A 25482-nucleotide genomic window follows, 5' to 3' on the forward strand; every position below is an offset into this window, starting at 1 on the left:
GTGAGATTTTCTAAAGTTATTCTGGATTTGGCAATCCAACATATACACCTGATTTTATAAAGATAACAGTTGATTTGATAAAATCCAATTTCCAGAGTGATTTTATATTCTGCCTTATAAAAATTGGAAACCTAGTAGCAGAAGAAATTAAGCAGAATCCAGGACTAGAGTGCTAGGTTAGCAGGTAGGACTCCTGCCTTGCATGTCACCAGCCTGAATTTGATCCCCGACACTCCATCTGTTCCCAGGATCTCAGCCAGTGGTGAGTGATTAGTGAGCACAGATGCAAACATAAGCCCTGAACACTGCTTGATATGGCCCCAAACAGAAAGATAAGCAGAATCAGTATATAGAGACGGAGAGATTGTTTGCCTTAGCGGTGCTGGTAGCTCTCTCTTCCCAATGCCATGCTGGGGTTATTCTAATGTTGTTCAGGGGACTGAGGATTAAACCTGGGGCTCCTACATGCAGAGCATGCACTTCATCTCTTTGTGCCTTCTCCATGGCCCTTTAAAGGCTTAATTCCTCCTTTATTCTTTCAGGCAAAGTGATTGGAAAGAACGGGAAAGTGATCCAGGAGATTGTGGATAAATCTGGTGTGGTGAGGGTTCGAGTGGAAGGTGATAATGACAAGAAGAACCCCAGAGAGGAGGTACCTCCTCTGTGCCTAGAGTGGTTGTTTCTGGGAATAGTGGGATTGTCATGAAAGCCGTTCTTTGAGGGCTTGGTTTCCAGGAAAAAAACCAGAAACTTTGGTTTTCCCTTAGCAATAGAGTCGGAAAGATCTCACTGTGGGGCTACTGAGGGAAAGGGTGGGGTCTAGTGCTTTTATTGGGACAAGGGTCATACCTGGATTAGCTCATACATCTGAGGTCATGAATTTGATTCCTGGAACCACCCTACATACCTGTCCAGTGCAATCCAGGATTGCTGTTTGGAATTCCTGGCATCCAATAAATACGTGATTGTGGGGCTAGAACAGTAATACAGCTGGTAGGTTGCTTGCCTTGCACCAACTGACCTGGGTTCAGTTCCCGCACTCCATATGGTTCCCCAAGCCCACCAGGATCACTCCTGATTCCTGAGCACAGAGCCAGGCGTAAGCCTTGAGTGTCATTGGGTGTGACCCGAAAACCAAAGGGAAAAAAGGGTCTGATCACCTGAGGCCATAGCATGGGACAAGAATCTGAACACCACGACCAAGTGTGCAGCCGTTCCTTCTCCCACCACAGCAAGGGGAATGGGTGAAAGGACCGCCATTCGACCTTTGACCCATCGTTCCTTTCTCTAGGGAATGGTCCCTTTCATATTTGTCGGGACTCGAGAGAATATCAGCAATGCTCAGGCTCTTCTGGAATATCACCTCTCCTACCTGCAGGTATAGGGGCCCAGGAGGGGAACACCTGGGCAGAGCAGACTAAGGTGGCTGGTGGATACAGTTAGGATGTGATGAGCCATTGGAGAGTTGGCGCTATGAACTTGGAATTTTATTACTTCGGATACTTCTAAGAGTAGTAGATCTATAAGGGTGGTCAGGGTGGCAAAGCTTGAACGGAAGGAGGCCTTTCACTGATCTTATTCTGTCTAACATCTTTTGCTCATCAGGAGGTGGAGCAGCTTCGCTTGGAGAGGCTACAAATTGATGAGCAGCTGCGGCAGATTGGGCTCGGCTTCCGGCCTCCTGGAAGTGGGCGGGGCAGTGACAAAGCTGGCTACACCACCGATGAAAGCTCCTCCTCATCCTCTCTCCACACTACACGAACATATGGAGGCAGCTATGGGGGCCGAGGCCGGGGCCGCAGGACTGGTGGTCCTTCCTATGGTGAGACGGCCCCGGACAAGGGAATGGCGGTGCTTCGGTGAAGTTGTTAGGGGTCTGGATATTAGCATAAGGGAAAAAGAGGTTGACTGCAATGTTTTATAAGAATCCCGGGGGGGGGGGGGGGGGCCGGAGCGGTGGTACAAGTGGTAGGGTGTTTGCCTTGCACGGGGTTAACCTAGGATGAATTTAGGTTCGATCCTCCAATGTCCCATATGGTCCCTCAAGCCAGGAGCATCACCGGGTGTGGCCCCCCAAAAGAAACTTAAAAAAAAAAAAAAGAATTTCAATTTGGGGGCTATGATGGATGCTTGGGAGGGTCACTAATTATGACTGGACAATACTGTAGTTTCTGGCTTTGGCCACACTCAATGTTCAGGGTTACTCCTGGCTCTTGCATTCAGGAATTCCTTGTGGATTGGGGGACTAGATGGGATGCCGGGATAGGATCGGGGTTAGCCATGTGCAAGGCAAGCGCTGTACAAACTGTACTATTGCTCCGCCCCTCACCACTATGCTCTTTAGGTCCCAGCTCGGACCCATCTACAGCTTCTGAGACTGAGTCCGATAAGAGAGAGGAGCCCAACCGATCTAGTCTGGGTGACCGGGATCCCCCAACCCGGGTGGAAGAAAGCAGGAGGCGGCCAATTGTGGGCCGGGGTAGGGGACCACCACCTGCTTCCCGGACCTCCTCGAGATACAGCTCTTCATCCATCAGCTCAGGTACCATGTCAGAGAGCTGGATTCCTAAACGTGGGCCAGAAGGAAAGAGGAACGTCTGACCCACTGCTCCTCTTCCTTAATCCAGTGCTGAAGGATCCAGACAGCAACCCGTACAGCCTCTTGGACACATCTGAGCCAGAGCACCCCGTTGATTCAGAGCCAGGGGAGCCCCCACCAGCAAGTGCAAGGCGACGCCGCTCCCGGCGACGCCGCACCGATGAAGATAGAACTGTCATGGATGGAGGCCTGGAATCTGATGGGCCCAGCATGGCGGAGAATGGCCTGGGTAAGAGGTTTGTCTAGACTTTTAAAATCAAGTTTCGGTAGGAATGGAGGGATGCGAGATTGTCTGGGTATCTTTCCTGTCCCACAGAAGATGAGTCAAAACCCCAGCGCCGTAACCGTAGTCGCCGCCGCCGTAATCGTGGCAACCGGACTGATGGTTCTGTCAGCGGAGATCGGCAGCCAGGTCAGCTAACGCTGAGTGCCGAATCCCTCCTCAGCCGAGAATGGGCTGGCTCCGACCCTGTGAAACCCGGGGTTGGGATTCGTGGGTGTCTAGAAGCTGGATATGAGTTATTTCTGAAACTTGCTCTTCTACCTCCCCAGTGACAGTGGCTGATTATATTTCCCGAGCAGAGTCTCAGAGCCGCCAACGACCTCCCCTGGAACGCACTAAACCCTCAGAGGATTCTCTTTCTGGACAGAAGGTAAGAGGCAAGAAAGAGCTTCATCTCGTTTCCTTTGCTCTTCTGGGGCAGAGGCACAAAATAATTTCCAAAGAAATATTTTACTGATAGGATCAGAGAGATAGCACAGTGGTCGGGTGCTTTTGCCTCGCTTGCAACCAACCCAGGACGGACAGTGATTCGATTCCTGGCATCCCAGGTCATCCCCCAGCCTGCCAGGGGCAATTTCTGAGCTCAGAGCCAGGAGGAACCCCTGAGAGCTGCTGGGTATGATGAAACAAAACAAAACAAAACAAAACAAAACAGATAATTTTACTGTGGGATCAAAATGATAGTACTGCAGTAGATCCAGTTCAATCCCTGGCATCCTCTATAATTCCCTGAACCCCGCCAGGGGTGATCCCTGAGTGCAGAGCCAGGTGTGGACCAAACTAAAAGGGAAGAAATAAATAGAGTTTTACTGAATTGCAGAGAAGTCTGTGATCAAGGTTAGGTGCTTTTTTTCTTTTTTTTTTTTTTTTTTTTTTTTTTTTTTTGTGGTTTTTGGGTCACACCCGGCAGTGCTCAGGGGTTATTCCTGGCTCCAGGCTCAGAAATTGCTCCTGGCAGGCACGGGGGACCATATGGGGCGCCGGGATTCGAACCGATGACCTCCTGCATGAAAGGCAAATGCCTTACCTCCATGCTATCTCTCCGGCCCCCTAGGTGCTTTTTTTCGATTTGGAAAAGTAGCACACACTTTCCTGTGTGCATAGACGGTTTCGGGATCCCTGCTAAAGTGTGTGTGTGGGGGGCGCGTCAGGAGTCTTACTACCTAACTCGCTATTGACTACTTCTCTTCCGCTTTGTATTTTCTCTCAGGGTGACTCTGTCAGCAAGCTTCCTAAGGGCCCCTCAGAGAACGGGGATCTCTCTGCGCCCCTGGAGTTGGGTAGTTTGGTGAATGGGGTTTCATAAGACCTCCAGCCCACATCCCTTCCTTCTCCATATCGCTTGCTGCCCAACACCATGGCCCTCACAGGCCCAACCGACCTGCGCTGGAGCTGCTCTTATCTAGGGGGGAGGGGGGTGGCACAGCAGCTTGGGTACCCCCCAACCTCCAGGAGCTAGAGGAGGGGTGTGTAACAGGGTCATACCTGCCTCCCTCTTGTCAACTACCCCCAGGGCGAGGGAGCCTCTCTCCTTCCCCATCAGACTGGATGTGCCTTTATCCTCTAATGCCCCGATCTCTCCGAACACCCCACTTTCCACTTGGTGGGGGGATGTTCCTTTACTCACCCGGATTTGACAGTTCAGGGGCTCCCCTGCTATCCCTCCTCCCATCCTGTACCCCCCATTTCTGGGGCCTCATCACTGTGGAAGACGGGGATAGTAAGGGTATATAAGTGGGTGGGAGGCATGGGGAAGGTTTTGGAGTAGAGCCAGGGCTATGTATGAAGGGTGGGGGTGAAAGGTCCCCTCAGGGCTGGGGAGACCCATCACCTTGTTTAGTGGATGAGAAGGTGTATTTATTTTTCACTGTACAGTATTTAAAAAAGAGAATAAAAAATCCAAACAGCTCTCTGGCTCCTGTGTTTTCTTCCTTTGGTTTGTTTTGGGGCCATATCTGGCCTTGCTCCAGGATCCACTCGGGGATCCTTTCTGGCAGTGTTCTGGGAATCCTGTAGGATGTTGGGTACAGCAGGTACCGTGCCTCTGCCCTCTGCTTTGTCATGTCTAGTTCGTTCCATCTGTTTCTCTAGGAATGACCAACCTGGCTTGCACGGTGGCTCTGCACTCAAGAATCACTCCTGGCAGTGCTCAAGGGACCATGTGAGGCTTGAACCCCGGCTGGAAGGACACAAGCCAAACTCCGTACCAAACATACTATCCTTCTGGCCCCTCGCTGTTTCTGGTTTTGACACCCCTGGCTTCTCTAGTGTTCTCAAGTCTTCTGGGATTTCCAAATACTCTCAGTTCCCCAGGCCCAGGTACTCTACAGCTCCGGAGTACCTAGCCATTCACCTTTTCTCAGAATTGAATGGGGAGCTGGGCACGCCCACATCCTGAGTCACTGGAGGGCTAGGCAGGGCAGGGCTGGGCTAGGCTGGGCTGCTGGGGCTGCCTGTGTGGAGCCAAGAAGGGCTGTTTAATCGGATTACTTGAAGCCCCAGGTTTGGGCTGGGTTTGGGGCAGAGTTGAGGAGGACAGTTCCCTTTGGGTCTGAGGTCTAGCTCGCTTCCCTGATGGCTTCCCTGGACCCAGGCAACTACATTCTGGGAGTTGTGAAGTTTGGCTCTCTGCTTCCTAATTCAGTCTGAAGGAGAAAATGTCTTAATTCCCAAACCTAGTTTGGGAGCTGGAGTTGGGTGATTTTTACATTTTCTCGCCTGAAGAGGGGTTGAGTCATCCCTAAACACCTGCTTGGATGACTCAGGGAAAAAGAAAAGTCTACTTCTGTCTGCCTGACTTCGTTGCCTCAGGGACAGGTTAGGGGGTTTGAGGAGCTTTAGGAACAAGAAAAGGATTTTGAGTAGGGGGCGGAGTGTTCTCTAATTCGGGGTAGCACAAGGATGACCCTGACGGCTTTGGGTGCCCCTGTGCTCTATCCCTGGGTGCAAAAGTATCGACTTTAAACTGCCAGTGCTTCTGGTGTTTGGAAGATGATTCTTGTAGAGGGTTTTGGGCGTAGGAAGGGGTGTGGGGGCCTTGGGGGCCTGGAAGACTGGGACTCCTGGGTTTGCCCAAGAAGGGGGATGTGGGTGCCCTGAAGGAGGCACAGTCTTCTGGGAGGTAACGGGGAGGAGTCAGTCATCAACTGCGAGCAGTTCCTGGGTTTGGTCCACGCGCCAGTCACTGGCACTGGGGCCTGGTGAGCTGGCTGAGGCAGCGGAGCATCTGGGACTCCGGAGACCTGCAAGTGGGCAAGACTCGCCTCCAGCCACAAGGATAACCCAACTGTCACCTGTTGCAGGTACCAGGCAGCGGATCTTTTGTGCATTGCAATCTTCAGAGTGGCCAGACTGGCAGGAACAGAGGCTCCACTATTACTGACTCTGAATTTGGGGACCACAGATACTTCTGAAGGACACGAGTTTCTCTCGAACAGCCGTAGAGTAAGATCGTTTCACTGACAGATACCAGGTTTGGGGGGTCAGTCAACATTTGTCTCTGGAGGGGAGGGCGTGACTTCCCTCCACCTTCCATGGCTCTATCCAGATCTCAAGACCCTGCCTGGTGCTTGGAACCTCCCATCCCCATGGTCCCTGCCTCTTCATCCTCCTCCTCCCGGGAGGGGGAGATTTCTGGGAGCCCAGGAGTCTCTGGTGGGCTTCCCTTGGAGAAGGTGAAGCGGCCCATGAACGCCTTCATGGTGTGGAGCTCCGCACAACGCCGGCAGATGGCGCAGCAGAACCCAAAGATGCACAACTCGGAGATCTCCAAACGCCTGGGTGCTCAGTGGAAGCTCTTAGGGGAAGAGGAGAAGCGGCCCTTCGTGGAGGAGGCCAAGCGGTTGCGGGCCCGGCACCTGCGCGACTATCCTGACTACAAGTACCGGCCCCGTCGCAAGACCAAGAGCTCAAGCGCCGCCCCACCCCACTTGGGCCAGGGAAGTGGTGGCCCAGCTGGTGGTGGGCGGATCTGGGGCTCTGGATACCCGACCACTCAGGGAAGCAGAGGCTTTGGGTACCAACCCCCCAACTATACAACCACCTACCTGCCTAGCAGTTACAGGTAAGTGCCTGGGGAGCCAGGATAGATTATTACCTGTTAAGGGAAGGGAGTTATATTAGACTGGATGGAAAACTTTTTGGGGAGGAGGGAGGCCCCACTGGCTAATTGGCGAACTTGAACCATCAGTTCAAATAAGGGCCAAAGAGATAGTGTAGAATATTAGAAATATTCAGTGAAATATTCGAATATTTGCTTTGGTGAAGGGGCCCAACCTAGCTCTTTGTGCCAGACCTGGCAACGCTTAGGGGTTACTCCCGGCTATGCACTCAGAAAACACTCCTGGCTTGGGGGACCAATTGGGAAGCCAGGGATCAAACCCACATCCATCGGGGTCAGCCGCAACTGCCCTACTGCTGTGCTACCACTCCGACCCCTACCAACCCAGCTTTAATCCCTGGTACCCCATATGGTCCTGACATGCACATAGCCAGGAATAAGCCCTAAACATGGCCAAGTGTGACACAAAAATGAAAAGAAGACTGTTGTTTGGACCCTTTAGTGCTGTGCTAAGTAGACCTGGCCGCGGATTCTTGGAAGACCCGGTGGTGACAGGCATCAAACCTGGGCCAGGGGCATGCTAAGTGACCACAGTAGTCCCCTAGATTGTCTGGTTGGAGACAGTCCTAAATTCACTTAAACAGATGACACCCTACTGTGCGTTTCATCTCAGTCTGACCACAGTCCCTTAGATGGGATCCAGTTTGTTGGATTTCCCATTTCATCTTGGCCCCTTGTGACCCAGCTTCCTCTCAGCCTCCAAGGCAAGGAGAGGCCAAGTTCAACTCTGCCCCTTCCTGGCCCGCTGCCCCAGAGGAAGAAAACAGGCAGGTAGCACGCAAGCTCTTGAGCGTGCCCAAACACGGCCCTGCTGTTTTCTAAGCTGTCCCAGGTGGAGTTAAAGATGTACCAGTGGGACCTGGAGGACCTGGGACCTGGGATGGTGAGATAAGGGACATCCTACCTACGGACCTAGAACTTTCCAGACCAGGGCACCTGTCGGCACCTCCAGCCCTGAGATCTGCTCTCTAACTCTGTGTCTTTCTTTGCAGTTCTCGAAGTAAACCGGAGGCCCCCACGCTGTGTTCCTTCCCTCAGAGTAACCCCAGGCTCCAAGGCGAGCTGCTGCCCCCTTATAATTCCTACCTGGCCCTGGCCTCTCCCACTCCTTACAACCCTCCGCTCTCAGGGGCTCTCATGCCCCTGGCCCACCTTTAACCTTGGTGAACATGGGCCCCTGAAGAAAGTCTCCGGCCTCTGTTTCCACCCAGAATTGCGCTTCCTCACTCGCTTTCAAACCTTTCTTTGGAACTAGACTGAACCAAAGTTCAGAGGAAGCCTATAATACTCCCAGGGAAATACATTTGTATACTTAACAGTTTTGTACTATTAAAAACAAGTCTTTTGAGTCTTTATTGCCTGCCTCCTCTCCCCAACAGGAACCGGCTCGTGTCTCCTCCACTCCCTTCCCTTCCGCCTGGGCCTGCCAGAGCAGGAACTCCTCACCCCTCCCCGAGGCCCTAGCTGAGTCATTCTGTTTCCTTCCCCCCAGCCACCCACCTAGGTAGGGGTCCAGCCGGGTTGGGAGTGAGGGACATACAACCCATGCCTCGCAGTCTTTGATGGCCAGAGAGAAGGTGGAAGGTCAGCAAAACTTGCCTAGAAGAGTGAAAACTACTGCTAATGGGGTTAAAGCCAAAGGCTTAAATAAGAGCATATGCAACACACCGGTGTCAGCTTGTCTTTACCCCCATCTTTTTTAAGATTTAGGGGCCACCAATGATATTTCCAGGGAGAACATTAGTTAAGAAGTTGAAATTACAGAAGAATGGGAAGTGGTCGCAAGTCGCACCGCAGATTGGTTTGAACGTAGACGAGTGGAATGATTCCAACAGCCTATGTGTGCGGCTGCTCAGTCCTACTGCTGCTTTTTCTTCGGGGGAACCTTCACATTCCAGTAGAAAAGGAGCTGAGCGGCAATGAGACCATTGCAAAGGGAAGAGACCACAAAAGTTCCAGCCAGAAGGGGGTCTCCGGTTTCCTGCGTGCAAGGGAGATACGTCATTCTTTGCAATAGCCAAAGAAAAGGTCCCAGAGGCAGCTTCATTTTTCAGCTGAGACGTCAGTTAAGGTTCTGGTGCCCTCTATAGGAAAGTGGGTGCACTCACCTGAATAGAGGTAAAGATTCGGGCCAGGGAGCCTCCAAAGAGCAGAAATACAGTGATAGCTGAGAGCTGGCCCGTGTGTCCGTTCTTGTAGTTGGTGAATGCCTGGAGCAGCTAGGGAAGGAATCGAACCCCTTCACCTGTCATCCGACACCTTCCTGTTTTCTTCAATCCAATATTCTCTACTTTGAGGGCTCCAATCCCTGCCTCCCAATATCCTTTCCCATTGCCCGGTACCCACCCTCCCCACAATCACAGCTGGCACGTTAGAAGCCTGGAGCAGGGTGACTACAGCCAGGGGTGTCAGTGGTGAAAGCAGGACCAGCAGGACCAACGCATAACAGGCTATAAAAGCAGCACCTGGGGGTCAGGGAGACAAGAGGTCCTCATCAGCCTCTGGAGTTCTCTGGGATCCCCCTCAGGGCTCCCAAGAACGGCCAGGTCTTGGGAAAATCCCCAGCACCTTTCATAGTCTCTCCTCTGTAGTGCAGGACCAGGAAGCAGATGGTGACCGTCTGGAGCATCAGGAACAAGGCTTCGCCCCAAGAGCTGCGGAGTAAAAGTTGGGAGAAAGGGCAGGTTTGGGGAAGCAAATGAACTCCCAAAGGCCCATCCACTGGCTGCACAACTGTTCACTCCCTTTCCTTCTCCCTGCTTTCTCCTCCTGGCTGCTTACACATTCCAATTTTGCTATTGGCAATTCTTGTTTAGTTTTTGGGTTACACCCGGCAGCGCTCAGGGGTCACTCCTGGCTCTACGCTCAGAAATCGATTGCTCCTGGCAGGCTCGGGGGACCGTATGGGATGCCGGGATTCGAACCACCGTCCTTCCACATGAAAGGCAAACACCTTTCCTCCACGCTATCTCTCCGGCCCCGCTATTGGCAACTCTTACCTCCAATGGAATCACTGTGGGTCCTTTTACCTCCCTCACCCTGCTCTCCAAGAGTTGTCTTTGTACTGGGGGTGAGCGAGGGGGAACCAAGGGTTGGCCCCTCACCTGAAGGGGAAGCTGTTAGTGACGCTGTAGGCCATTGTCCCAGTCAGTGCTACTAATTCCAGCAGTACAGATTGAAGACTTAGTCCCTCAGCACTCTTGGCGCCCAGCATTTTGAATACCTGAGGAAGTTTTACTGGAAAAAGGATGAAAAGGGCAGTAATGAGGAGTTGCTATTTCTTGGAAGCGGAACACTAACAATTCGTACCATGTTAACACTGCACCGCCATTCAAAGAGCAGGAAAGGGACTTGAGACTGTGCTGGGATTAGGGCACTTGACCGGTGGGTGTGAACCTAATACCCCCAAACAAGAAGGACATCTCATACATACCCATTAGTGATCCAGCCACAATGCCAAGACCAAGGCCTTTGCTGAGGAAAATCTTGAGGCAGGGAACTGAGAAGGAAAAAGGGGTAAGTTCTCTGGAAGCCAGATCAGGGCTTTTAGGTAGCCGAGTAGCCCCGGCTACCAATTTAAGTGATCTTTGGAAGGCATAGCTATGCCAGAACTTAGCAGCCTTGGTCTGTCTTCAAGCAGTCAAAAAGTGTAGAGGTAACTTCAAAAACAGTTCTACCCTCCTCGGCTGTCCCTTCTCACAGTCTGCTTGGTCTGACTCCCAAGACTCCCTGGGGCTCAAAATGTCCAATATTGGGGGTAAGAGTTGAATGAAGGTGCGTCTTGGTTAAACAGAACGATGCTATTCCAGGCCCTGCTTTCCACTGGGTCAGTTTCCAAGACCCTATCCACGACCTCAAGGATTTATTGATTTACTGTATAAACCTCAGTAATGTCCAAGAGACTTCTGATCTTTCACTCACTCCCCTTTGACCCACTTGGGAAACTCACCTCATCATGAGTAGCTCTAGCCCTGATAGCTTCTTCCTGGTTCCTACCAGGGCTTCATTTACGGTCATGAATATCTTTCGTAGTTTTTGAAGCTACAAACCCCCCAAAGAGCTTGGCCCAGTGGGAAAAGTCAGTTCCTCAAGTCCTGAATGCAGCTAAAAACATGTTCCAGGAGCATAGTGAGGTGCCACTCAGTGGAAGGCAAGGAGTAGGGAGATTTTCCAAAGAGCTTTACTGTTCTATATGGTTATTATTATACTGGTTAACAGGAAAAAGGGAGGCGGTCAGTAATTCCAAAATGACCATGAGCCATGTGAGGCCACAGGGATGCCGCTGGAAATCTGGTTCATTAGAAACTTTGGATATAGGGGGGCGCGGAGAGATAGCACAGCGGCGTTTGCCCTGCAAGCAGCCGATCCAGGACAAAAGGTGGTTGGTTCGAATCCCGGTGTCCCATATGGTCCTCCGTGCCTGCCAGGAGCTATTTCTGAGCAGACAGCCAGGAGTAACCCCTGAGCAACGCCAGGTGTGGCCCAAAAACCAAAAAAAAAAAAAAAAAAAAAGAAATTTTGGATATAGGGCCCAGAGAGATAGCACAGCGGTGTTTGCCTTGCAATCAGCCAATCCAGGACCTAAGGTGGTTGGATCGAATCCTGGTGTCCCATATGGTCCCCCGTGCCTGCCAGGAGCTATTTCTGAGCAGACAGCCAGAAGTGACCCCTGAGCACTGCCGGGTGTGGCCCAAAAAAACAAAAAACAAAAACAAAACAGAAATTTTGTATATACAATCAAATGTGACAGTAATCCTGAAAGTAGAACAGCCTATTATAAAACTAAATGGGACATTTATTACATCTAACTGGGATCAAATTAAACAAAAATTTTGCTTTGTAAATCTCGGATGCTGTTAAAAATTTGGCTCATCAGATATATATATAAAAAAAAAAAAAGAAATTTAGGATCTAGAATGAAATGTAACACTACTCCTGAAAGTAAAACAGCCTATTACAATATGAAATGGGACATTTATTAAATATAACTGAGATCAAATCAAACAAAATTTTGCTTTGTAAATCTCGGATGCTGCTGGAAATCTGGCTCATCAGAAATGTAGAAATCTATGAAATTTAGGCTATAGAATGAAATGTGACACTACTGAAATCAGAGCTTATTATAATATGAAATGGACGTTTATTGAACTTAACTGAGATCAAATTAAACAAAAACTTTGCTTTGTGAATCTCCTCTCTTCTCTTTCCCTGGAGCAGACGCGCATTCACTTGCAAGAAGGCCTTTCAGCCCCAGCAAGGCCCTTCCCTCCAACATGGCGGCCTCCATCCCGCCCGGGAGACCCACTTCCGCCCTTCCCCGAAGCGACTTCCGGCCAGGCTCCGGGGCCCGATCCGGGTTCTCGGCTACGCTCCGAAGGCCGCCCGCGCGAACCCTGGAGGAGGAGGAGCCGCACTCACCGTGCAGCAAGTTCCACTGCAAGAAAATCTGGTCGTAGCATCGCTCGGGCAGAAGAATCGGCACCAGCCACTGCCTGAGGAACCCGTCTGCCGCAGACGCCATGTTGCTGAAGCCCACTTCCGCCAGTCTCTGCGGAGCGCCATGGGGACGCGGTGCGCATGCGTGGCATGGCTCGGCTGCCATATTGCAAAACCGACTTCCGCCAGTCTTTGCGGAGCGTCATTGGGACGCACCGCGCATACGTGCCATGGCTCTTCGGCCTCTATGTTGCAAGGCCCACTTCCGCCAGTCTTTGTGGAGCGTCATTGGGATGCAATGCGCACGCGTGCCCTGGCTTCTCGGCCGCCGTGTTTCAAAACCTACTTCCACCTTTCTCTGCGGAGCATCATAAAGGCGCGGCGCGCATGCGTGCCCTGGCTACTCGGCCGCCATGCTTCTAAACCTAATTTCGCCCTTATCTGTGGAGCGTCATTGGGATGCAGTGCGCATGCGTGCTCTGGCTACTCAGCCGCCATGTTGCAAAGTACATTTCTGCCAGTCTTTGCGGAGCGTCATCGAGACACGGTGAGCATGCGTGCGCGGATTCCTCTGCCGCCATGTTGCAAAACCACTTCCGCCAGTCTCTTGCGGAAGTCATGGAGACGTAATACGCATGCGTGACCTGGTTACTCGGCCGCCATATTGCAAAGCTACTTCCACCTCTTTGCGGAGCGTCATAGAGATTCGGTGCGTATGCGTGCCCCGCCTCCAATCTTTTCCCGCGACCCAGCCGCTCCGCTCTGTTTTCGGCGCTGTCGCCCCGCCCCTGTCCCAGGGGGCGTGACCCTCGCGCCTGCGCAGTCTCGCCCATCGCGCCTTTTCTGGCGCTGCCATTTTGGACGGGACCTTTTTCTCGGCCTCCTCCCCGGCGCCATCTTGCTTTCTCTCTCACCACGGCTCCTGCTCATTGTTTGCACTTCAGGGAGCACTGAGCATTGAGTTTCCAAAACGGAGCAAAGAGCAATGGAAAAGAAAAGCAGAAAGAAGGTGGCATAGCGGGTAGGATGCATGTGGCCTACCCGGGTTCGAATCCCAGCATCCCACATGCTCTCCTCAGTCCCAGGACTACCAGGAAGTTTGCTTAGTGCAGAGCCAGATGTGGCCCCAAAACCAAGCAATTAAACAAATGAAAGGAGGAATGGGCCAGCAGTGTGGCTCAGTGGCAGAGCACCTTTCTTTCATGCGTAAGGCTGGGTTTGTCTTTAAGCTTCACCCAGGAGTGGCTCAAGGCTTAATCCTGGCATAGGGGATCACTTCTGGGCTCAGACCATCCAAATGGGGTGCTGGGGATCAAACCCGGCCAGTTGCTTGCAAGTCAAGTTGCCATAGCTATTGTATTGTATTATCTCTCTGGGCCCAAGTTCTGCCCATTACCGCAGTGGAGGACTTGGGTACTCTGCCTCCAACCCAGTCCAGGACTGGGCACAGTAGCAGTTTGCTATTCTGCCATCTTGGTTTTGGGGTCACACCTGGCAGCGCTCAGGGGACCAAATCACTCCTGGCAGGCTCAGGGGACCCTTTGGGATGCCTTATGGGATTCATACCACTGTCCTTCTGCATGCAAGCCAAATGCCCTACCTCCATGCTATCTCTCCGGCCCCTATTCTGGCATCTTTAGAGGGGTGGGGTTGGCAGTAGTTGGGCAAGGTACTAAAGGACAGTGTACTAAGCACCCCTCCATAAGTTCTATCTCCATGCTTCTCTCACTTCTGCTTTGTCCAGGCCATGGAAGAATGTGCCAGCCAGCCACCAAGGGCTGGGTCAGTGAAGAGGATATTGCGAAGGCCTACCCAGTTTTGGGAGGAGGACTGTGCTTCCCAAGCCTGGTCTAATGTTGCAGAGCAGGACTACAGGGCCTGTGCTTCTCCCAACCCAAAGGGCAACACCTTGAACACTACTGCCAGTGACTGCAAGAAGCCATAAGCAAGGCCAGTGCATCCAGCAGCAATCCCTAGAAAAGGTACATAGGTTGGTTAACTGGTCCACAGAACTGAACTCATTCTGTTGCAGTACTAGAGGTTCTTTTTATTGGGGGGGGCCCACACCTGGTGACGCTCAGGGGTTACTCCTGGCTATGCACTCAGAAATAGCTCCTGGCTCCTCGGCCTGAGAGATAGCATTCGCTTTGCATGCAGAAGGACAGTGGTTCGAATCCCATATGGCATCCCATATGGTCCCCCGAGCCTGCCATGAGCGATTTCTGACCATAGAGCCAGGAGGAACCCCTGAACACTGCCAGGTGTGACCCAAAACCAACCAACCAAACAAACAAACAAAAGAAAAAGCTCCTGGCTTGGGGCACCGTATGGGATGCCGGGGGATGGAACCACGGTCCATCCTAGGTTAGCGTGTGCAAGGCAAAAATACCATACCGCTTGCGCCACCACCCTGGCCCCAGTTTTAGAGGTTGAGAAGAAATGGTGGAGGGAAATGGACAGGCTGGTGGGCATATGGGAGTTTAGAATATTTAGGCATGAAACCATAACACTTGCAGTCTTGCAAGTCATGGTGATAAGGTAAAAATTAAATACTTTGAAAATAATTATTGAAATATCAGCCCTAAAAGGACAGAAGAGCAGACATAGGTAGTCATTGAATTCACTGACATAAAAGGTTCACAAAATCATTATAAGTGGCTATTCAAGTGTTCTATAGAAAAGAAATAGGGGAAGAAGCAAAGCATACTGGTGGGAAGGTTGCACTGATGAAGGGGGGTGTACATTTTTATGACTGAAATCCAACTACAAACGTGTTTGTAATCATGGTGCTTAAATAAATATATTAGTAAAATTTTAAACAACTCATAAAGAAAAAATAAAATTATTTGAAAAAAAATAAAGAAAAGGTACATAGGGCTTCCCAGCTGAAGAGCAGCCTTCTGCCACCCAGCTCATGATGGGACATAAATCTAAGCCTTCTGGAAGGAGGGCACCTAACACTTTCACCAATAGTCTGTATTTTTTGTTTGTTTGTTTGTTTGTTTTTGGGTCACACCCGGCAGTGCTCAGTGGTTAACTTCTTGCTCTACGCTCAGAAATTGCTGCTGGCAGGCTCGGGGGACCATATGGGATGCCAGGATTCGAACCACCATCCTTCTGCATGCAAGGCAAACACCCTATCTCTATACTGTCTCTCCAGCCCACAGACTCAGTATTTTTTTTTTTTTTTTGGTTTTTGGTTTTTGGGTCACACCCGGCAATGCTCAGGGGTTACTCCTGGCTGTCTGCTCAGAAATAGCTCCTGGCAGGCACGGAGGACCATATGGGACACCGGGATTCGAACCAACCACCTTTGGTCCTGGATCGGTTGCTTGCAAGGCAAACACCGCTGTGCTATCTCTCCGGGCCCAGACTCAGTATTTTTTAATTCCTTCTTTTTTGTTGTTGTTGTTTTGCTTTTTGGGCCATTACTGATCATGCTCAGTTTTCTCCCGGTCTGCAGTCGGAAATCACTCCAAGGGGGTCAGAGTGAAAGCACAGTGGGTAGGGCATTTGCCTTACACACAGCCAACTCGGAGCAATTTCCTGAGCGCTGCCGGAACGGCCCAAAAAACAAAAAACAAAACAGAAGAATAAACCATAAGATGCACCAGTAGGCAGGAGACAAACTCAACTTTTATTCCCCGAAGGAAGAACATGGAAAACCTGGGACAGAGATTTTAATAGTTTTTTATTACTCTGAACTAGCGAACAACAGTGTCCCATCTAATAAAAAGTCTTTCCCCTCATCCCTCTCTCTCCTTTTGTTCTTCAAGACAGAGGGATTGAAGATGACGATCAGGTGAGTCATGAGGGAACCCCCCTCCCGCCTTAGGCAGATACTTAGAGGGGCTGGTAGGCGGATGGACGTCTCTGGACAATGCAGAAGATCACAAGTACCACGGTGATCAGGCCCAGGAGGATCAGACCAATGATGAGAGGCAACAGGATGGAGAAGTCAGTTGGACAGGAGAAACCTGATAGAGTAAATTGGGCATCATGTGGTAGTTGGGATAAAGGTGGGGTGAAAAGGAAGGATGTGGGGGTACAGGAAAGTAGAGGAGTGAGGAGCGTATCAAGCTGACCCAGAACAGTCGATTAAAAGGGGAGAGGAAACAGAGTTCGTTCAAGGAGTGATAGACAGTAGGCCTGTAGCCATAGCAAACCCGAGGGAGGGACAGGCAGCAGTCAGTGCAATAGGAGAGAGTCTTAGGGAAGGAAAAAAAAGGTCTCACTTGGGCCAAATTCTCCCGAGGAGGGCAGCTGAGCAGCTTGTAGCTGCAGGTGAAGCAGGTCAAGGTGGAAAGTTCTCGAAAGGGCGATGCTTGCATTTCTACATATGAAACTCTGGTGCAGAGGGGTTAGAAGATCTTGAAGAGATGAATTCTCGGCTGAGAATGTCCACTCTAAAATAATAAAGAAAATAAAATAAAATAGTAAAGAGGGGTTCTTTCCATGACACTACCCTGCCACTTAGCTCCCATCAGAGGCCTGATTTGAGAACGTGAAGGTTATGAAAAGTCACTTACGTGTTGCTTCTGGGAAGGACACGTTGAACTCCACAGCCAAGTAATTCAGGTAGACCGTGCTCTGGTATTTCTAAGATGAGCAGAAGAAGGCTCAGGACAGCAGGGGAGAGGGGCATTCATGCCCACCGTCAGACATCAAGGGATCAGTAGAGACAGGACCGGTGGAGGGTAAAGGAAATGGGTGAAATTACCTCCTGGAATCCCAATTTGATTTGACCGGAGGGGAATGAGAGGAGTAACGGGGGGTGGGCGCAGCTCCCATGAGGCACGGTTTTGTTGGGGTTCAGCACAGAGATGCCCCATTTCTGCGGAAGTTAAACATAAGACAGTCACAAGACTACGTAGCTGAGTTCTCTTAAGTTCTCTGTTCCCTCTGTCCTCACCCTTTGTCCCCTCCAACTCTTAGCAGAACTGGCTCCCTTCCTCTTTATTTCTCCCATAGTCTTCAATTTTTTTTATTTTAATTTTTTTTGGTTTTTTTGGGGCCACACCCGGTGACATTCAGGGGTTACTCCTGGCTATGTGCTCAGAAATCGCTCCAGGCTTGGGAGACCATCTGGAATGCTGGGGATTAAACCCAGGTCTATCCTGGGCCAACTGCATGCAAGGCAACCACCCCATCACTATGCTATTGCTCTGGACCCCCATAGCCTTCACTTTTTACCTCCTTTCCATCCTGGGTTGGATACAGAACTCGTATCTGTATCAGAGCTTTGAGGCGGACACAGGGCTGGGAGTTGTTGTTCCACAAGTAGTTTCCTATAGCCTTATCTCCCGGACTGGGACTCGGAGAGGGTGGAGGCAGTGATCCTGGGTGGGAGGAAGTGGTAGAGGGTCTTGCGCTGGTGGTGGTGGTGCTATTGCTTGTTGTTGGGTGAACGGTGACATTTTGATGACTGGTGGTGGTAAGATTGTGAGACGTCGTGGGTTCTTGGCTAGTGGTGTTTGTGGTGGTGGTGGTGGTTCTGTGGCTCTCGGTGGTACTACTGTGGCTGGTCGTTTCAGGGCTTGTGGTACTCTCTGTTGCAGTCGGTGTCATTGTGAAGGATGGCAGCAGAGTGGCTGATTTCTTACCAGGACACTCATCTCTCTCCTGGGCTTTTCAGCAGAGAAAGAAAATGTTAAAAAGAAAATAGTAGGTTAGCTGTTTAGGGACAGGGTCCCTCCCAGGGACTCCCCCCCTTTCAGCCCACCACTTTCTCCTTACCTGTTAGGAACCCCAGGAAAGTCAAGAAAATCACGGCCAGCCTCATGGCAGTGAGAACGGTCTGAGTCCAACTCCGTGGCTCCAATCAATCTTGCTCCCTCTGCCTACTTATGGAGAAGGAAATGAAAGTCTTGACTTCCCATAACTGAGGCATTCCCACCCCACACCCAGCCTGACTCAGATGCCTCATCTCTTGCCGCCTCGTAATTCCCTATTTGTCATTAAAGATGAGTGAGCTTGGAGCCGAGAGTCCAGGGGATAAAGCTGTTAGCCCATTCTATCTATCCCCAGCACCACAGAGTCCCCCTACCAATGCCAATAGAACCCAAAAGGAACCTCTGAGCATCTCCAGATAGGATTCACAACCCCCAGAAAAGACAAATAGGCTGGAGACACTACAACAGGTAGGGTACTAAATCTGTATGCAGCTAACCCAGGTTCGATCTCTGTATCCCATGATCCCTCAAGCATCATGGCCAGGATTTAATTTCTGAATGCAGATAGGAGTGACCTCTGAACATCATCAGGCATGCCCCCAAACCAAATCAAAATAGATTCACGACGACTTCAATGGGAGTTCCCGGGGTTAAGAATGTTGGACCGGTTTGTTTCAGATCCCCGGCATTCCGGTCGTCCTTCGTGCCTGCCAGGAGTGATTTCTGAATGCATGTCCAGAAGTGTAACCCTTAGGTGTAGCCCCAAAACTAAAGAAACAGCCTGGGACCCTAGAATTAAAACACACTGGGCCAGAGACCAGGGAATAGAAGGATTAAGGCACCAAAAACCTGAGCAGAGCCTGGAGGAAGGCATTTAGTGCAGGGTGTGGCCCAAACACCCTTGGAGCTGGCTCTCAGGCCTAGCAGGCATTGGAGGTTCTTACCTTCCTAGCACTGCCCATAGCAGGGAGTGCTCTGCCTCCTTCCCCCAAATTACAAGGCCTTGAGGTAGTTGATCTAGTACCTTCCTACCTTGTAGGAATCCCAGTTAGTGTGCATCACATCATTATCTGAGAAGCAGTCCAAATAAATGTACCTCCCTCCCCACACCATGTCTTCCTCCTGAGACCCAAGGGTAACTTTCAAGTGGTGCTTACACAACTCCTTTCATGTGACTTTTCTAAGGGCCAAGTCTCTAGAAATGATCAATCGGGGTATAGGCAGAGTTCTGCACTTAAGGATCACTTTTGGTGAGGACACTTGTGTGGGCTGGACACACATTGAGCTAGTGCCATACCCCTGCACTGTTGCTGTCCACCTCCACTTTCAGGGGGCAAGCTGCAGCGACCACTATCTGGAGAGGAACAAAGATGTGCCCCATGGAGGGTGGGAGAGGGGAGGTAAGAAATGAGAAGCCCAAACAGGCAGTTTCCAAGTCATTTTATTCAGAATTTCGTGTTTGTTTCCTGAATCAATAAATACTATACAAAACAATGTAAAAATGGCTACCAGTTTCTCTCCCCTGCTCCCCCCGCACCTGAGGACAATCCCCGTGGCCATCTAAACTCGGGAGTCTGTTTCCCCTTCGGATTTGGTCCAGCAAAATGAGGTTGAGCATTATAGAGCCCCTTGTTCATTTTCAGGAGTTTGGCTGGGGTGGGGAGCCTCTGGGGTCTGGAGGTCGACTAGGTTAGGGACACATATTAGTGTTTTTGGAGGAGACGGCGCCTGGGGCAAGAGCTTACCCCAAAGAAAAGGGTTTCTAAAATGTTCACGGTTCCTTCTTTTGCCTCAAAAAGTGACATTTATTCAAAGGAGAAAAAAAGGAAAAAAAAAGACAAGATGTCCATCCCCTGGCTCCCTTCCCTCCCCCCCGCCTGCTCTTCTCAAGCCCCCCAAGGACGGAGCCCTGGCAGGCTGGCAGCAGGACAGCCCTCTCAGATGAGGTCGGCAACATTGAGAGGCATCTCCTCGATGGAGGTATTGTAGAAGGTCTCGATATCGCGAAGAGTTCTCTTGTCTTCTTCCGTCACCATGTTTATGGCCACACCCTTACGCCCAAAACGGCCACCGCGACCGATTCTGGAAAGCAAGGGAGACAAGAAGCATGGGTCAGAGATGGGACAGCAATAAGATGTTTCTTTTGCATGTGCCTGACCCCTGGCACCACATAAGCAGGATGGTCATGTCCTCCTACCCCCCCCCCCCCGACAAAAGACGCATCCTTCCAGCCCTGGAAGTCAGCATTTGGGCTTCAGAATTAGTCGAGTGCTCCAGACCTCACTTACCTGTGAATATAGTTTTCCCTGTTAGTGGGAAGGTCATAGTTGATGACTAAAGAAACCTGCTGTACATCGATGCCTCTGGCCTATGGGAAGGAGAGAGAGAACTTTAATATGCGGAGATGTTAACCCTAGCCATGAGACACATTTGTATAGGCACGTGCATGTAGGCAGCCGCAGGCAGGCAGAGAAACGAAAACATCTCTCCCGCTAAGGCCCGAGGCATGCACATCTTCTTCCAAGTTGCTACGTTCCTGAGGAGCACTGGCAGGCCCCTTGGAGAGGGAATCACCTTGGGTTCTTAAGTTTGTCCTCAATTCTCTCTCCACTTACCAGCAGGTCAGTGGTAATCAATACTCGACTGGAACCGGAGCGAAACTCCCTCATGATTACATCTCGTTCCTTTTGGTCCATATCTCCATGCTAGAAAAGGAACAGGGATGTCAGAGCTGGGTCAAGCAGCAGGCCAGCCCTCTCCGGGGCACGGTGCGACTAAGAGTCAGGGAGGGGGAAGAGAAGGGAAGGAAACTCACCATGGCAGACACGGTGAAATCCCGGGCATGCATCTTCTCGGTGAGCCAATCGACCTTCCTTCGAGTGTTGATGAAGATGACAGCTTGGGTGATGGTCAGGGTTTCATACAAGTCGCACAGCGTGTCCAGCTTCCACTCCTGCAAACGGGGTTGAGCAGAGAACATCAGCCGGGCCATTCCCAGCAACTTGCTACTCCCAGGGCCGCCTCTGCCCGGGCCCACCTCTCGCTCCACGTTGATGTAGAACTGGCGGATGCCCTCCAAGGTCAGTTCTTCCTTCTTGACTAGAATCCGAATCGGGTCCCTCATGAACTTCTTGGTCACCTCGAGCACATCAGAAGGCATCGTGGCAGACAGCAAGACCACCTTGTGACAGAAGCGCAGGACAGCAAGGTGAGATATTGGGTTGGCATCAAGGATCAAGTGTGCAGCCTCACATCTCTCAAGGCAGATGCAAATATCGGGGGTCCCCTTGGACATTGTGCTTTCATTCCAACTGGACTACTGCAGGAATCAATGACAAATCTTTTGGTTTGGGGGCCACACAGGGTGGCACTCAGGGTGTTACTTCTGGCTGGCTCAGGGGACTAGATGGGATGCCGAGGATGGAACCTGGGTCAGGTGCATGCACAGCAAACACCCTACCCGATGCTACTAGCTGCTATCACACCGGTCATACGAACTTATTGTAAAAGGTTTTGTCACCTGGGTGTTGCTATTGAGCTTCTGAAATATATCATAGATCTGGTCCTTGAATCCGCGACTCAACATTTCATCAGCTTCATCCAGTACAAACATCTTGATGTATTTGGGAGCTACAGGGGGGGAAATTAGGTATCAGAGTAATGTAGAAACATACTCAGCAAGGCAGGGACCAAACAGTCTGCTCTCAGAACTTCAGATTTATCCTCTGCCTGAGCATCCCATCAGGTCAGACATTGGCCTCGGGAAGTAGAACACCACCCTGGGCTGAATACCTCAGGGAAGCCAGGCTCAGATGACACGCATGGGGCTCATCACAGAGCAAGAGAACTAGCATTCCTGTGGTCACACGGCAAACAGGACCAGAAGGCAAGGCCTCGAGAAGGGGGATGACTCAGGACACGTCAGTACTCACACAGGTATCTGCGGTTCAGCATGTCAAACACGCGGCCTGGAGTGCCCACAATGATGTGAGGAGCTTCCATCTGCAGCTTCTGCACCTCTGCACGCACGTTGGTACCGCCGATGCAGGCATGGCAGGAAGCACCCATGTAATCGCCTAATGCCATGACCACCTTTTGTATCTGAATTCAGAGGAAAAAATGCTCTGCCTTCTGTCCACAGTATCATACCCATTTTATAGGCCACATACTCTTCTGATTAGAAACTTACTGTGTTGATATTGGGCGCCAAACCCAGGCACCTCACACATGCAAGCCAAGTCTTCTGTAGATGATGAGCGGTCATCATCCCACGCCATCCCCATCCTTAGCAACACCAGAAGCAACTTGAGCACTGACTGGGCATGGCCCAAACATAAACAAAACCCCTTTTAAAGTGAAGCCCAGGTCAAACGAAGTTAGAAGTGGTAAGCATAGAACTGGAATGCAGGGGCTGGAACAATAGCACAGTGGAGAGTGTTTGCCTTGCATATGGCAGACCGGGTTCGATCCCCGGCCCCTCCAAGCACCTGCCAGGAGTGACTGCTAAGTGTTTGCAAAGCCAGGAGTAAAACCTGAGCGCTGCCAGATGTGACCCCCCCCAAAAAAAAAATAAAATCTGGGATGCAGTTTGACTCCTGTTTATCGCATTAGCAAGCCACTTTTAACTTTCCCCATGTCACCCAACGCTAATTTTGTATCACAGCTCCAGTTTTATGTAGCTGACGTGCCCATACTGTTACATTCTTGCAACAGAATCTATTAGGTAGCATGCCCACCTTGGAAATTTAGCATAGATGAGTCCATATTCACAGAATAACCAAAATTTTTATCAACCAAGACTCATGAACGGCACAATCTACTTATTATACTAGTTTTCCCCCCTAAGACCAAGAAAAAGTAAATTCATTCATTAGGAATGTATGTGCCCCAAGCATGAAACAGCTCTGGCCACCAATCCAGGCATCAAGCTAGGATGAACAAAGGACCATCTGCTTTGCCCCTGACTGATATAAGAGTAACACCACCAACGAGGTGTCTCTTTGCCCATTGCCAGGGGTGTTTCTCCGTTCATAAAACAAAGCTGTCCAGCCAGGTTCTACCCAAACTACCGCCCGACTCAGGAACTGAAGACTTACAATTAACCCCCTCAGCTTCTAAAGACTTTAAATCAGCCGATTTTGCTTTCTTCTCCTTCCAAGATGGTATCTAGGGAGCACAACCCTTACAATGCCAAGCAATCCTTTGGGAACCACTCACCTGCTGCGCCAACTCTCTAGTGGGTGCCAGCACCAAGGCCTGGGTAGCTTTCAGATCCAGTTCAATTTGCTGCAGAATTGATATGGCAAATGTGGCAGTTTTTCCAGTCCCAGATTGGGCTTGAGCGATCACATCATAACCTAAGCAGACGGATTGGGAGAGATGATGAGAGGGGTGCACACATTTTTGAGAACATATATCAAGGTCCTAATAAGTAAAAACAGCTAAGGGTGTCAAGGTTTGTAGTGCTTCTCAGATTTCAGGTCACAACACAGTGGGAAAACAAGGTACCAACTAAGTGAAATGTTTTGCTAACATGAACACTGATATATATCCAGGGCATGAACCAAGCAAGAGCACAGACCAAAAGCAATGCTGGGATGAACAAGGAATTGCTCTGTCCCTGGCTGCTATGAGCTGGGCACCACTGACCGCGTGCCCCCTCGATCACAAGGCACAGGGAACAACCAAAAATGTCTGCTCCGGGGCTGATGGACCTCACCCTTGATACAAGGAAGAATGGCTCGCTGCTGGATGGCAGAGGGCTTCTCGAAACCATAGGCGTAGATGCCACGGAGGAGGGACTCTGAGAGGTTCATGTCATCGAAGCTGTCGACAATCTCATTCCAGTTACTCTGTCAGGAGGCAGCAAAGAATTTGGAAGAGGTAGGTCAGACCCTAGCACCAGAGCGAAGAGGACCCAGATACAGCACCAAGACACCAGAGCTCATCCCTCCTTCCGTGTCAAGGAATACGAAGGGGGCCATGCTACTTTTAGGCTGTTAGGATGGATGCTGCAGAGATTATGGGTTTATACGCCCAGCAATGTAGTCTTTTACAAACGGGCCTGGTAATATATTAAGCTCTGCACATCCTGCTCATTTCTGTGTGTTGTTTTCGAGCCACACCTGGCGGCACTCAGGGGTTACCCCTGGTGGGCACGGGGGACCTTGTGAGATGCCAGGACTCACACCGCTGACGGTCCTGGGGGCAAACGCCCCACGTCCATGCTTGTCTCTGGCCCCTCTGCTCACTATTTCTACTGAAACGTCATGCCACGACATGAACGTGGCAGAAGCGATAAAAACCCAGTGAGTGGCCTTCCCGTAACTCAAGGGCCACGTCGAGAGATCTCGCTCACCTCGATGACGCCTTCGGGCTCCATCCCATCGGGGCCATTGTCTCTGGATCTGCGGGTGGGCCCAAAAGTCAAGTCATGAGTTGGTTCAAGGCAACATCAGACTTACATAGAACGCCCCCCCCCCCCCCGCTCACTGCCCAACAGCCAGCCAAGCCAGTCCCCCACTGGAGGCCACTGAAGGCCCATTAAGGAAGGGGCCATTTTGGGCGCCCCTCCACGGCTCCATCCGGGATCCCTGCGAGGAGCTCAGCTCAGCTCGACCCCAAGGCCCCCGACTGGGCCAGACTAGGCCGCGGCAGCTGCAGCGTGGCCACCCGAGCGGAAGTCCCGCCCCTCTCCCGCCCACGTGACCCCGCCCGCCTCGCCGCCCCCGGGGCGCGCGAGTGCGCATGCGCGCGCCCCTCGCGGTGGGTTCCCGGATGCCCGGATGTGGGAGGCCGCGCGGGCGGTGGCGGCCTCGCCTCGGCCTCAGCCTCAGCGTCGGCTCACACACGCGCACGCACGCGCACAATGCGCGGGCTCGCTGAGGGCCGAAGGCTCGACCGGGGCGGCGGCAGCGGGGAATGCCTCGGCGCCGCCATGTGCTCTCGCGGCCCCTCTGCCTCGCACGACGCGCCACGGCGGCGCCTCGGGGCCATCGCGGCTCCGCGAGGCGAGACGGACGCGCCGCTCGCCTCGCCCCGGGCCGCTCCCGGCGCCTCAGAGACGACCCGGGCGCGGCGCCCCCCGCCGGGCCTCTGAGGCGAGCGCGGCGAGCGCTTCCGGTCGGGCCTCGCTCGCTCCCTAGCTCGCTCGCTCTCAGGCAGACCCGGACGCTTCCATCCGGGCTCTCGCCCCGCTCGCCGCCCTCCCGCGCCCCGCTCACCGGGAGTCCTGGCTCGCAGACATGATCCTTCGGAACTAGGGCGGAGCGCCCGCCCGCCGGCCACTTATAGCGCGCCCGGCCCCGCCCCCGCCATCGCATTGGCCTGGCCGCCCGCCCCGCCCGGACACGCCCCGCTGCGTGTGACGTCA

The 25482-nt window shown here is 51.7% G+C and overlaps 5 protein-coding genes and 4 non-coding genes across 9 annotated transcripts in view; 2 read left to right on the plus strand and 7 right to left on the minus strand.

The window, feature by feature from the left end:
• Positions 1 to 4785, plus strand: part of FXR2 (FMR1 autosomal homolog 2) — a 28357-nt gene extending 23572 nt beyond the window's left edge. The window contains exons 10-17 of the mRNA XM_049766166.1: positions 543 to 652; positions 1292 to 1378; positions 1606 to 1822; positions 2345 to 2542; positions 2628 to 2828; positions 2916 to 3011; positions 3152 to 3252; positions 4093 to 4785. Of these exons, the coding sequence (XP_049622123.1) occupies positions 543 to 652; positions 1292 to 1378; positions 1606 to 1822; positions 2345 to 2542; positions 2628 to 2828; positions 2916 to 3011; positions 3152 to 3252; positions 4093 to 4188 (1106 nt within the window). The 3' untranslated portion in view covers positions 4189 to 4785. The remainder of the gene's footprint in view (positions 1 to 542; positions 653 to 1291; positions 1379 to 1605; positions 1823 to 2344; positions 2543 to 2627; positions 2829 to 2915; positions 3012 to 3151; positions 3253 to 4092) is intronic.
• Positions 4786 to 6415: 1630 nt separating this feature from the next.
• On the plus strand, positions 6416 to 8160 carry SOX15 (SRY-box transcription factor 15). Its single transcript, XM_049766176.1, has 2 exons — positions 6416 to 6945; positions 7995 to 8160. The coding sequence occupies exons 1-2, from the start codon at positions 6416 to 6418 to the stop codon at positions 8158 to 8160; spliced, it is 696 nt and encodes a 231-aa protein (XP_049622133.1).
• A 700-nt stretch (positions 8161 to 8860) lies between these two features.
• Positions 8861 to 12538, minus strand: MPDU1 (mannose-P-dolichol utilization defect 1). The gene is made up of 7 exons (XM_049766172.1): positions 12421 to 12538; positions 10436 to 10501; positions 10107 to 10239; positions 9571 to 9656; positions 9349 to 9467; positions 9111 to 9221; positions 8861 to 8983 (listed from the first exon to the last, which is right to left on the minus strand). Exons 1-7 carry the CDS (start codon positions 12521 to 12523, stop codon positions 8861 to 8863), a joined length of 741 nt encoding a protein of 246 aa, XP_049622129.1. The 5' UTR covers positions 12524 to 12538.
• Positions 12539 to 16262: 3724 nt separating this feature from the next.
• On the minus strand, positions 16263 to 18254 carry CD68 (CD68 molecule). Its single transcript, XM_049766170.1, has 6 exons — positions 18175 to 18254; positions 17632 to 18065; positions 17159 to 17272; positions 16968 to 17037; positions 16674 to 16844; positions 16263 to 16415 (listed from the first exon to the last, which is right to left on the minus strand). The coding sequence occupies exons 1-6, from the start codon at positions 18218 to 18220 to the stop codon at positions 16282 to 16284; spliced, it is 969 nt and encodes a 322-aa protein (XP_049622127.1). The 5' UTR covers positions 18221 to 18254; the 3' UTR covers positions 16263 to 16281.
• A 1279-nt stretch (positions 18255 to 19533) lies between these two features.
• EIF4A1 (eukaryotic translation initiation factor 4A1) lies at positions 19534 to 25404 on the minus strand. The gene is made up of 11 exons (XM_049766168.1): positions 25334 to 25404; positions 24469 to 24517; positions 23830 to 23962; positions 23328 to 23467; positions 22043 to 22211; positions 21631 to 21740; positions 21148 to 21291; positions 20926 to 21063; positions 20726 to 20815; positions 20399 to 20478; positions 19534 to 20192 (listed from the first exon to the last, which is right to left on the minus strand). Exons 1-11 carry the CDS (start codon positions 25354 to 25356, stop codon positions 20048 to 20050), a joined length of 1221 nt encoding a protein of 406 aa, XP_049622125.1. The 5' UTR covers positions 25357 to 25404; the 3' UTR covers positions 19534 to 20047.
• Positions 20555 to 20691, minus strand: LOC125998425 (small nucleolar RNA SNORA67). The gene has a single exon (XR_007491995.1). It is a non-coding gene; the product is annotated as a small nucleolar RNA SNORA67 (small nucleolar RNA).
• Positions 21811 to 21950, minus strand: LOC125998514 (small nucleolar RNA SNORD10). Its single transcript, XR_007492064.1, has one exon. It is a non-coding gene; the product is annotated as a small nucleolar RNA SNORD10 (small nucleolar RNA).
• Positions 22989 to 23129, minus strand: LOC125998496 (small nucleolar RNA SNORA48). Its single transcript, XR_007492051.1, has one exon. It is a non-coding gene; the product is annotated as a small nucleolar RNA SNORA48 (small nucleolar RNA).
• LOC125998497 (small nucleolar RNA SNORA48) lies at positions 23654 to 23793 on the minus strand. The gene has a single exon (XR_007492052.1). It is a non-coding gene; the product is annotated as a small nucleolar RNA SNORA48 (small nucleolar RNA).
• Positions 25405 to 25482: the final 78 nt, after the last annotated feature.

This window comes from Suncus etruscus, chromosome 20 (assembly GCF_024139225.1).
Source record: "Suncus etruscus isolate mSunEtr1 chromosome 20, mSunEtr1.pri.cur, whole genome shotgun sequence".
NCBI lineage: Eukaryota > Metazoa > Chordata > Mammalia > Eulipotyphla > Soricidae > Suncus > Suncus etruscus.